Source organism: Anser anser (assembly GCF_964211835.1).
Source record: "Anser anser genome assembly, chromosome: 3".
Taxonomy (NCBI): domain Eukaryota; kingdom Metazoa; phylum Chordata; class Aves; order Anseriformes; family Anatidae; genus Anser; species Anser anser.
Window position 1 is genome coordinate 50,479,176 of NC_139722.1, and position 13,115 is coordinate 50,492,290.

General features: G+C 37.1%; 1 protein-coding gene across 1 annotated transcript in view; it reads right to left on the reverse strand.

Annotated features, from left to right (window-relative positions):
* Positions 1 to 13,115, reverse strand: part of CDK19 (cyclin dependent kinase 19) — a 127,600-nt gene that overhangs the window by 69,702 nt on the left and 44,783 nt on the right. Inside the window, exon 3 of the mRNA XM_083830433.1 lies at positions 9,735 to 9,845. Coding sequence (XP_083686559.1) covers positions 9,735 to 9,845 — 111 coding nt within the window. The remainder of the gene's footprint in view (positions 1 to 9,734; positions 9,846 to 13,115) is intronic.

Below are 13,115 nucleotides of genomic sequence, written 5' to 3' on the forward strand. Positions count from 1 at the left end.
CCTGAGTGCAAAGGCACTAGGCCCCCTGCTTTCTGTCTCTGCCCTCTCATGTTGCTGCCAGCTTTCTTCAAATGAACCAAGAATGAACCAAGAACCCTGCCGAAGGCTTTGTCCCTTGAAATATTAAAGGACTAAGACTTTTGAAGTAATGGGAGAGCCGCAAAGGAGCGGGATGCTATTTATTAATGAAGCAACTAGTAGCATGCCAGGACCACCCACTGGAGCAAGACTTTTGTGAGGGTGCAGGATGGGAAGGTTTCCTGTTTTTCTGCCGTTCCATGAGCATGCCTACCTGAACTTTTGAGGCAGGTATCCACCCTTATGTTGAATGTGAGGTACCTCTAAACCAGAGCTAGCACAACTGTGTCAATGTAGAGCTAAGGTGAAGTACCCTGCCTCTCAGCCAGACTTCGTAGCTCAAGCTACCACTTCAGAACACGGAAAGGACGAGCTTGCTCTTTCTTGACCGTCCACTTGACATACCACTTCGATATATCCTACATCATTTTGCTCATTTGCTGGTTTGTCCCAGTCAAAGGCTAAGAAAGCATGTTCCTTTGTCTGCTTTCAGCTCAGCTACTTAGGTGACCTTGTTTCTCTCAATCCGCATAGCATTGTCATTTAGTGGGGATCCTCAGGGCTCCATTTTGGGGCCAGTTCTCCTTGATGTTTTCAGAAATGAACTGGATGCAGGACTTGAATGCATACTAAGTAACTCTGCAGATGATACTCAATTAGCAGGAGCTGTTGGCACCCTCGAGGGCAGAGAGACCTTGCAGAGGATCTTGACAAATTAAGAGAGCTGCACATGTGAAGTTCAACAACAGCAACAGACAGATGCTGCACCTAGGACAGGACAACTCCAGCTACACATAACACGCTGGGGAATGAGGGGCTGGAGAGCAACCCCACAAAAAGGAAGCTGGGGGCTCTGCTCAGCAGTGAGTTGAACACAAGCCAGCAGCGTGCCCTAGCAGCCAGATGGGCCAACCATACCCTGGGGTACATCAGGAACAGCACTGCCAGCTGGTCGAGGGAAGGGATTGTCCTGCTCTGCTCTGATGCAGCCTCACCTTGAGCACTGGGTGCAGTTTGGGGTGTCACAATTTAAGAAGGACATAAAACTATTAGAAATTGTCCAGAGGAGGGCTATGAAGATGGGGAAGGGTCTGGAGGACAAGACCTATGAGGAGCGGCTGAGGTCCCTTGGTTTGCTCAGCCCTGAGCAGAGCAGGCCGAGGGGAGGCCTCATGGCGGCCTGCAGCTCCCTCACGAGGGGAGCGGAGGGGCAGGCGCTGAGCTCTGCTCTCTGGGGACAGCGACAGGACCCGAGGGAACGGCATGGGGCTGGGACAGGGGAGGGTCAGGCTGGGGGTTAGGGAAAGGTTCTGCACCCAGAGGGTGGTCGGGCACTGGGACAGGCTCCCCAGGGCAGTGGTCACGGCACCGAGCCTCACGCATGGTCTGATTTTTGGGTGGTCCTGGAGCCAGGATCTGGAATGGATGATGCTTGTGGGTCCCCTTCCAACTTGTGATATTCTGTGGTTCTATGATTAAAAGCCCTGCACATTGCTGGCTGTGAACTTTTTTCAGTCTTCTTTTCTTGCAAAAGAATTAGGAAAACTCTTGCTCACAGCTATGGACAGCCCCCGGTCCCCAGGTGCCTCAGCATGAACAGGGCCCCTGCTCTGCCAGAACCACACACAACAAATGGCTCATGTGATGTCTAGCGAGACATCCCATGGGACAGGTTTACATCACCTTCAAAATTTCCTATCCTCAAGTACAATGCAGAGGGGAAACAAAAGAAATGTCAAAAACACCACACAACTTTGACAGCAGCAAGACATTCAAAATTAATAATACAAAGATAAAATAGCTCTACCCAAACAGGGTTATCTTTACATGTCTAAGTGTCTACTGTACATATTTTTGAATTTCAGAGGAGAATTACAACTGATAGTTCTGCTTTATAGCAAGCAATATCACCACTAAATAAAATTCATTTTCCTACAAAAGTAAATAAAAATTGTTGCATACTTTGATATAAACAAGTTTATGTTACTCACAAGAGCTAATTTCACCCCATCACAGTTTAATTTCTGCTCAGTTCTCAAATCTAAACTGAAAACATACCACAGGGCCAAATAGTAAAGGGAACTGAAAAGCCGTATTTGCCCCATGCCACTGGAATGCATCCACAGTGCTTGTGATCATGGCCAATTCTCAAGGGGTTTGTGAAAAAAATAGTTGTCCAAATTTCTTGTATGCAACTACCCAAATATATATATTTTAAAAAGAGCATTACACACAAGCAGCACTAAACAGCAATTTTAATGCTGCTTTAAAAAACAGAAGGGGAAAATGGTGTCATTACTGAACGGCATCTTTTCTACTGGTGGCAACAAGCCCAGGCTTTTACTCATTACTTTGTAACTTCAGAAATAAATCTGTGTAGTCCCTACCACTGTTGTAGGAAAATATTCCTCATATAAAAATTAAAAATAAGAGCACTAAAACAGAAATAAGTGAGTTGTCATAATTTGACAAGAGTTTCTCAGATCAGGCAGGTCACGTGCATAGCCAAAGATGCTATACCACCACAACTATACTAAGGGAATTTTAACCTGAGCAATTCTGCTGATTTTTGCTACAGCAAGGAGATGCGCCTGGCAAGACCATCTTAACTTTAGCAAATCCAAGACCATATAAATGGCAATAGATAAAGAAAAGAAATATAATTAAGCATTCTGAATGAAAATACGGTTGCAACTCATGAAACAGTATTCAATCCAGTAGTTCGTGTGCCTTCTGTGTTGCCCAAAGTGTTGAAATTGGCTTGAAAATTGGCTCGAAAATTGGCTCATGAGGAGCCACATACATTTTCTAAAGCTTCCACTGTAAGTAACGCAAGCAGAATGCAAGATAATATAGACCAAATTAAATTAGTTTTTCCATGAAAAGCCCTAGTATTTACATCAAGTAGTTAAATGAGCATTCAAAAAGATCCTTATTTTATTCTCCTTGTAAGAAAGTCAAGCTGATATAAAACACACTACGTTTGTTTCATCCCATTCCTGATTTCAAGAACTGCTGTTCGGTATGACAGTGGTTAAAACCAAGTTAGATCTGGCAAGTTTTCATGGAAGCAAGTCCCTAAAGCAGACATTTCACATATATCTTACTAAAAGAAGTTACAATACAACTGTCACCTCAACAGACATGAGATGATCCATACAGGAGCTTGACCTCAAGACACAACTCCCTAGAAAAACTGATTTCTTGAGTTCTACTGATCAAATAGTTTTAAAACTACACGCATTTCCATCAAAATGAAATTTTATCTTGTCAACGCAGATGCTTCTGCCCGCTGATGTAAATTGTCTGCCTGCTCCTGCACTTCAGCAAAACCCTTCTTTCTATGCAAATCCTCATCCAACTTTTGAGAATAAAACACAAGCCATGTCAGGCAATTCCAATGCACCAGTAAAAAGTAAAATTAGGCTTTATAAATAAAGCGATGCAGGTTACATACACGTTAAATCTGTGCCAGGGTCAAGAAAAAGGTTCAGAATATAAGGCTTCAAGTCTCACTTTAAACCTCTCTTCAGCAACCAATACTCAAATGAAGGTGATTAGCATTGTTATGTGTTAAAGCACTTAAACGGATATAGAAAAATAAAATCTAGAAGTGGTACAAAAACTAAATGTGCATTGTTTGCACAATTTTCAAAAACATGAAGCATTTAACCTGAGTAACATTTCTTGTTGCAAAAATAAATCACAGCTTCACAAGCCTAAACTTAGAACTAATTTCAGACACCAAAGTTTAGACACAAAAAATCCGTCCAGGGTATATCACAAGCAAACTAAAATCGTATCAAAACAAAAGTGGGTAGAAGTATTTCTACAGAGATTAAGTTTCCAATTTGGGGTGCATTAAAACATCACACAGTGGTCCTCAGAAAGAGGAGGAGAAAAAAATAAGCTTCAGCACCCTCTCTCTAAACAATGCTGTTCCGCAGCCATTCTTAAGTATCTTCTTTAGAGTCCCATTAACCACATAGCCTGACAAAAAAATCCATTTTCAAGTGAAAAGAGGTCAACATTTTAAGTAACTTTGAAAGGAGCTTTAATACATTAAGTTTTGCTGAACGTTACTTACTCTAAATAACTAAACTTTGAAGCAGAGAGTAAACGTGAACATAAAACAGATTCAGTATCTCTTTCCCAGGTTTTGCAGGAGTCTCTACTTTTTCTAGATCTTTAAGAAGTAAACCTTTTAAAAATTAAAGTCCATACAATAATCTTAAGACGTCAGGATTCAATTATCCTTTCAGCATATATCTGAAAGAACCAATATTCATGCTACTGTTAAACATAAACTACCCTCAACTCCCTACAGCTTTAGCAGAAAAAGCCAGAGAAATAATCTAAATCTTTTGCGATAATGACAAGTGCATTCTCAGAACAGACGGCGATCAACACGGAATAGTCTTGCTGTCTCTAAGTCCAGCTATCACTTTTGTGTCAAAAAAAACACCCTATCTACTATAACTGGAAAGGATAAATCATGGTGTAAAGACAACCTTCTGTAACAATGGCTGATGATAGAAATTATAACTTGAAAGCAATCAAAAACTATTCCAGCCCACTCCCTTGAATAAATCTTACATTCTTCCCTCATCTAGCAGAATCCTGTATTGGTAAATATGTACACGACGGGTGACTGTACAGAGAATCACCTCATGGACTGGGACTGAATTAAAAATATACACATGACTACAAGCAATTAGAAGAGAAGAATTAAACTGCTACACTGAGAAAGCTATCTTCAAGTAAGTAAAAATATTTGTGATTGACTAGCATTTGGATTATTCTCATGATTAAAAGCTAAATTGAAGCCTACAGGAAGTTAAGAGTTATAACTGATTGCACCAGATCTGAAGACTTAAAACTCAGATCTATTAAAAAACATTCATATGATTAAACAAATTTGCAAGGTTATTGCACAAATCAGTATGCAATACCCTCATAATTTTATTTAGTATACAAGAACATAATTTCAGTTATTAAAGTACATTTTTTCAGATATTGAGCGAGGCAGAGTGTTATGAAATTCACATACTGGAGGAGTATTTTCTCCTTTTCATTAATTGATGATTTATTTTTTTTTAAGTACACGTGACTACCCCATCCTAAATTTAAATACCCATGACTATTCCCTAAGCTAAATTTTAAAAAAGCAGAATACATATGCAACAAATATTTCATATAGCACAAAACCAGTCTGCCTATATATTTTTTATTATTATCAAAGATAATTTAGAGCTGAATTATCAGTTTCTCAGTGATATTTGCTATTAAACAGTTACTTCTTAAGAGGTCACTGGAATCTAGTAAGATATAAACATTCAACAAAACCTAAAAATACCCAGATCATTGTTTAACTAGTCTTAGACAGCAAATGTATGATCACACTCAATATCACCAAATAGTTTTTAATAATTTAATCACTTATTAAGAACCAGGAATGTTTTTACAGCTATGAAACACATTCAACACATTTTACCATGATAAAAGTGTCACTAGTTTTCAGAAGGAGTTTAAAAAAATTTTTTGAATCATTCTAAATTATAACATAGATTTCCAGAAAGGGGAGACCTTAAAACTTTGAAATTACACATACATGTTAAATAAGACTGTGAATTAACTCTGTACTCTGCAAGAAAAGGAGACACCCTATTAATTCAAAATATAAGAACGAGTTATAATATCATTTTTAACAATGTTAAAATCCTTTTTAAAGATAGAGAGACTGTGGAATTGAACACATTGATCATGTGCTTGTTTGCAGTACTTGAAAAACGTGTGCTTGGATTACTACCAGTATTAAAAAGCTGATGATGTAGAAGTATAGGAGACTAGCTGAGAGCAAAACACAATCTCTCAGTATTATAACCTCTCCAATGGCTAAAAGTAACAGTAACTACACTTTCAAGAAACAGAATTCATCCCTAGTGCAGATCTCACTTGTATCAATCTTTAAGAGAAGTCCAATTAAGTAATCATCATGCATTTAATGCTTTTAATATAGTTTTTAATAATGACTCAAAGTTTTACATAGGAAGTTCTGAAACAGTAATACACTGCTTAAGACATAACGTATATGAAAGTTGTATACAAATGTTATTCCTTAGTGATAAAACAACAAGACACATGCATTCAAAATAACCTTTTTTTTTTTTTTTTTTACTTTTAAGTCATTAAAAAACATAGAAGAAAAAGAGATGTTATCAGTTAAAGGAATGACACTTGTTCATCCATGCATAGTTTTACTGCAAGACTATGAAGTCTGTGAACTGGAAAAGGTAATTTTAAAATAGTATCAATTCCACCCGTGGACTTAAGATTAATTGAGGTATATGTTAACTATTAAGTTAATTATATATATATTTTTAATCTAAACATGAATTAATCAAGAGAGAAAATCTGGATACAATTTGAATGAAAAGCATCCAAGACATTATGAGTAAATATTGAAAAAGGAATGTTCCTCGCTAGAGAAGGAACAAGAGACAGCTGGTTCTCTGGCTGTGAACATCTGAAGCTGAAGCTTTCAGACAATCAAAGCACATAGCAAAGGTGTGAGACTGAAGCAAATTATCAAGAGTTAAGAAAGGATGTGGCCCATAATGTATAAGGTATTCAATAACAGCTGCAGCCATGCACCTTTATAAACCTTCTGTCAGATGCTTCCTTTACACATAGTGAGGTACAAGCTAAGGAATCTTGCATTTAATTCATAGCATAAGCATATGTAAGCAGCGATGACACTGTAGACAATACGCTCTAAGTTAGCATATGTGGCACATTCAATATCCCAAAGAACTTTACTAGTTGAGGCTAATAGCCCAGAAAAATCACAAGGAAATCATCTGTGGGTTACACTGAGAATTTTGGTAATTAAAATAAACACAAGGTATAAATCAATTCGTCAAAATATCTACTAAGTTCTTAGCCATTCTGCACTGTAATCTCATGAATGATTACACATTGCTTTGTATAACGTAACTTGAGAGGTGATGAAGGAAATATCTGTGATAGGTTTAGCAGTCAAACTGTGTATGTTTGTAGGCAATAACAACACTGTAAGTCTTCATCAATACCTGTCAAAACTAGTTCTAAATAAGCATAAGCTTTCTTCATCCCCTGGTAACAATGTCAACAGGAATTACAGCAAGTTATAAAGTATGTTGCTATCTTAATTCAAACTTCAGATTTGAGCAGTCTGATCCTTGGAAATTAAATGCAAAGTTAATAAAAAAGTTGTTGCTCACCATAAAAGAACTTTTTAATAAGCTTAATTGGCACCATCACTTTTCCTCATTAGAATGGGACAGTTTTTTTCAGCATTACAAAACGAACAGAAAAAGATAGCATCTAGTACAGTTTATTCATCTCTTGCCAAATGTTTCCAGTACAGAAGCTGAAAATGTAATGATTTTAATTAATCTGATGTTTATAAGTAATGAGCATTTACTCCTCTCATTGAAGCCAGTAAGAGTTACTAAAGCCGGGCAGCTTTGAACATGGACGATTCCCATGCTTAAAGACAAATCTTGGTAAGTAACTCTAAGATACCTACATTTACAACTGTTTGTCTTTGGGAATCCATGTTTCTCTAGAAATGGTACATCTATCAAAACCTAAATCCTACACTGATACCCAGGATAAACCAACTTACTTTGTTTTTAAGTAGTGCTGGGGGAGCACGCGGTGCAAACCAGTAACAAAATGTTACCAATCCCCTAGCACAATTTCTACCCCAAACTGCTGAAAGGGCACAAGCTGTAAAGCACAGGAAATGCAAAACACAACACAACACAGACAGAATGACAAGTGGTTGTTATTACTGAAATGCGTTACAAAATAAGTGGATTTTTAGGAGGTTTTTGAAGGAGGATAGTGAAGGATCTTTACGTACGTTAATTGGGAGGCTGTTCCATGTGTAGGAGGCAGCGTGGAAAAAGACACAAAGTTGGGAGTGAGCAAAAGAGACAAAAGGGGAATCAAGAGTGATGCTTGGGAAGTGCTGACGGTAAAGGAAATGAGGACCAAGGTTAAGCCAGAACCAAGAGTGCCTTGAATATGGCTAATTTTATGCAAAGGAGGAAAAAGAATTCCTGTAAAGGCTAAAGAAGCAAGGAAACATGGGCAATTATACAGGAAAGGAAAAATGATTTGTGTTGTATGTCTCATAGAAAAAAAAAGTGTTAGGAAGTAGGAGACCAGTTCACATCAAATAACTAGTACAACAAACATTCAATCTCAAAAAATGGAAAAGAATTAACTTCACAGAGATTATGACCAATACCCAGCCAGATGTAACAAATGGTAAGAACATCAGACTGCAGTGAGTCTTTATCTAAAGCGTTAAATGATGTGAAAAATCACCATGTAGTGTAAGAAGCACATGCCCCAAATAAAGTCAAATGGAAAAGTTTAGAAAAAAGGTGTTTTAAACAAGTCACTCAATGTAGCAGTAAAATGTGTTTGCTGTGGTTGGTCTTTAAGATGAGTAAACCCAGCTGATGCACAAATAATTTCTACCCATACAGGGTTTTATCTGCTGCATTTCTGTTCATCTTCACTGTCACCAGTTGTGAGAAATACACAAACTCTGTGTACACTGAAATTTGATGAAGAAAACTAAAATACAAAGCTGCTGCCGTACAAGAGGAATCCAATTATTTTTAAGCATAAGGGGCTGAAATGTCATGACTTTAATTGTTCTGAGCCAAAAATACCTGTTTGCATGGTCTAAGTTTGTCCTCCAGATTACATTTTTGTGTCATTTACAAGTGCACATGCTCTTGAACAAAAATGAGCAACCACTATCATTATTAATAGCAACTTGTGTATTACTGAAGCCTTGAAAAAGCATTATCAATATTAATATTACCACCTTCTCTCCTTCACAGTACTATCAAAGGAAGAACAAACATATTAGTTACTCTTAGTGTCTGATACCTTTTGGGTTTAAATTCTAACCCAAGTCCAAGCAACTCACTTCTTTGAAAGGTTTAGAGCTTGAGTATTTGTATCTGAGTTCAGCTCATGCTGTCACTCATGTCCACCTGTACAATAGATTAATCGAATCCTATCACATTTTGCTGGAAGTTTACAGACATCCAAGTCTCCACTCCTCTTCAATATAGTGACAGCACGTCAGTAGGCCCAATCAACAGTGTTTAGTTCTTTTCTTATTTTCATTCCACTCATTCTGCCAGAAATTCACCATTCAGAATTACATGATTGAATGTTGGTCACTTTCACTGTATCTCAGTGAGAGAACTCAGTGAAGTAGTTCCTGTCCCTCTTTTTTTTTTTTTTTTTGGCAAAACTGTAGGGAAAAGAAAATATTAAATGCACTTCCAAACCCTATTTTGCAAGGTTTAATTTAGGAATACTCTCTTTAACTCCAATTAAATGTTAAAAGAAAATTGTTTTAGCTTCAAAACGAAGTTTGACATTTAAAAAAAAACCTACACAGCTTTTTGCATGTTTTAAAGGAAAGATCAAAGTATACTAAGAACAGGATGTCAGTTAGACCCTTAATTACAGAGCAAGAAATTTATGCATCTGTGTTACATGAAGGTACACCAGACACACTTCAGTTTGTTCAAGCTTATATTACACTATCTCAAACGCTCAGGGAAATCTGTACTTACCCACAAGTCATGCTCAGCATAATCAAACAGCAGCCAAACCTTTCTGTCACTGTGAGAAAGGAAAACCTTCTGTAACGCAATCACGTTAGGGTGCTTCAACTCTCGTAAAAGCTGCAAAGAAAGAGACAAGCTTGCGTTATTTCTATGCTTGTTAAAAAATAAAAAATAAAAAAACAATAATGGTGTCTTACCACAACTAAACAAACCAGCAATCCTAAAACAGGCCCTAGAAGAAAAGGTGCCACTGACTCAATACCTTGTCTCTAAAATGTCAAAATTAGGAGGATACAAATAGCCTCCATAGTATGGGCTTGTTGCTCTGCAAGCACAAGTTGACCATCACTAGCCACATTGCTCTCTTCCAGCTTATCCCATCTGTCCCACTCACCCTCAGCTTCTATCTTAAAGATATACTATACAGTTCTCTTATCAAAAGTAAACGTCAGAATTTAAGAACGCCAAAGTGAAGCTTGTGCAGCTTGCCAGTTCTTCATGTGAACAGTCCAGTTCCTGATTACCACACAATTCCTGTATCACCTATCATTTTTTGCATTGCAATCCTGCCTCACTTGCCTAGAAGTCAATGAGGTTCTTGTTTTCAGTACATAAGGGTGTTTTCAAAGGAAAGTTTATCAAAAACTGTTTTTAATGGTTCTTTCAACTACTTTCCTATAACCCAGAAAAAAATCCAAGCTTATTTTTGCTTGCCAGATTAAACTAGGTCTTGTGATTACTACACTCATAATTAGAGAGCACATTAAAGCATGCACTGCTGCTGAAGTCATGGCTCTGACAGATTAAATCAGTCCTCAGAGGGACCTAGGAAGAAGTATTTCCAAAAATATCATTTCCATGGAATCTTTTTTTCTGAGACACTGTCTTCCCAAAAATGATTGATCACTTCTGTTTTATCTGAAAATTGCTTGCATCTGCAGCACTACTATATAAATTGCCAGGCATCCGTTTCAAATGGCTAAACAGTAAATAGAGTATGTTACAAGGCACATCTGAGAGACAAATCTACCCTTTTCTCCACAGAGAAAGTCTTCGTCTTCAGATGTTTATTTCATGGGAAAAAATAAAGAAAAGGCTTAATTATAAATTATACTGTCCTTTGGCTATACAGATATCTGCCAAGACAAGAGATCTGACAAGATCTTCTAAAGAACATTAAAACTGTTTAAATCTATTCCACTTTTCCAACAGATGAAATAATTTAAATACTGCTTCTACCATGCAGGAAATACTCTTTGTTTCTTCGTCTCCCTAACACCAGGGGCTTCTAGCTCTGAAAGAAGTTCCTGCCTAACAAATTGATCAGTAGTCATTCCCAGGTATCACTAATATGATGCAGTAAAAAAATATTATCACCTAACAAATAGTAACATTACTTCTCAGAATTATAAGCTACCAAAAACTTACAGATTAAAATTGCAGCTCTTTGACAAGTATCAACACATATTGCCGTATTTCCTTGTTTTTAATAATACTAAAAAAATATTTTCCAGTAGGGATTTGATGTGATGCTTCTGCCTTTTATGTAATTTAATATAATCTTATAGAAGGCAACTTTATTGTTATTATTATTACTATTAGTTTTTTTCTTAAAGACACTGTTAGCAGCAATACTGATATAAAATAATTTCGAGTTTTCAAATTGTAAATGAGACGAAGTAAAGCATTCTCTCAGAATAACTAAAACTTTGCAGGAAGAAACAGCCAAAGAGCATCCAGTTCCATACTGAATGGCAGCATATAATAGAGAAGTTAACCGAAATACTATGTACAGCATAAGAATAAAACAAATGCCGAAGTATTCTGCATTAACTGAAAGGTGCCATACAAAAAGGAGAGAGGCAGCGTATATTCTGTAGTTCTAAGCAACAACGCTGCTCAAGCAGTCTGAACAGAGGACTTTTAGGCAGCAGTGGTCACCTACCAGAACAGCCTGATTAATAACCAAAGCCTAAAACCTTTCCTTTTCATGAAAGTCATGAAAAAGGAGGATGCTTTCATATTAACAAAAGTGGTAAGTTTCTTATCCACAGCAATGATATGTGCTCATTTATAAGGAGTAGATTATTTTTAATGCATCTTTCGATTCACCTCAGGTAAAACATCTTTATTTAAACAGAAGTTTTCAGAGTCAAGCTCCTATTGATTTCTACGAAAAGCATGGGGAAAATACATTAGTTTTATGTTACACATGTTGAGCTTCTACCAGATTTTCTGTATCAGACCTGAAGTTGAAGAACTGAATACTGTAAGGCCAAAGAAAGCAAAGAAAACGTATTACGTGTGTCTTTAGCTACTGAATGACAGCTTACAGTTGCGGTCAGATATGGAAAGAGTTTTCACCAAATTGGCAAGGTCTGCTTATGCACATTACAGACACACTCTGCCTGCCTGCTTTTTAAGTCTGCTCTGCTCTGAAAGCAAATTAAGACTCCTAAAGAATTTCGAGAGGCTACCTAATAATTTTTTCCAAGTCATACTGTAAATGAGCATATTAAAAGCAAAAATATTAAAGTTGCAATCTAAAAGAATATGAGATGTTCCCAAAGCTTTGATCATAGGGGTTACACCAGCCTTATAAATAAAGATGTATTTTTTCCTCAAGAGAAGCAGTTACAAAGCAAAACACTTCACAGGCATAAATGCTTACCAAAACATCTATTAACAGTCATACTTAAGGGGATATTTATAATTTAACACAGAACATTCATAGAATTGATTGCCTGACCTTAAATCATTCTGTAGTTATATTAAACACCAACAAATATTAAAAACTAGATCAAAAACTTGTCAAATCTCCTTGTTCTATCTAGAAGTATGTAACAGAAAATAGCCATAAGTTATTATCAAGAATACATAAATAAGGTTGTTACCTACACTGTGCTCCAAGAGATGAACAAATACATTAAGTAAGGAGAAAGACAACTCAGTTTTTGTGTTAGTCTCATATTCCTATCTTAAATGAATGCTTTAGTGATTACCATGGATAATCATTTTGGAAGTTCTTTTATAGTCTTAGAGAATAACAGACCTTTATACCTTCATCTTCTGAGCCACAACCTTAACATAACAGCAGACCAAAGGAAATTTCATGTAAAACTCAAAACTTCGAGTGGAAGAAAAGCTTTTCAAGGCTTTGTTGCACACTGGCCATCAGGAACATCGGTCCCAGAGCAGCCAGTGCATTACCGGCAGAAGCCAGACCAAAGAAACAGTGGCTTTGAAGTGCTCCAACACATTGGGTCAAGAACACTAACTCTGTTTTAGCTAAACTGGGTTTGCAATCATGCTAGATGCCGACTGGACGAGAACAAAAACTACAGCTTAGGGTAAAAGCATGAGTCATGAACAGAAATGTTAGAGAGA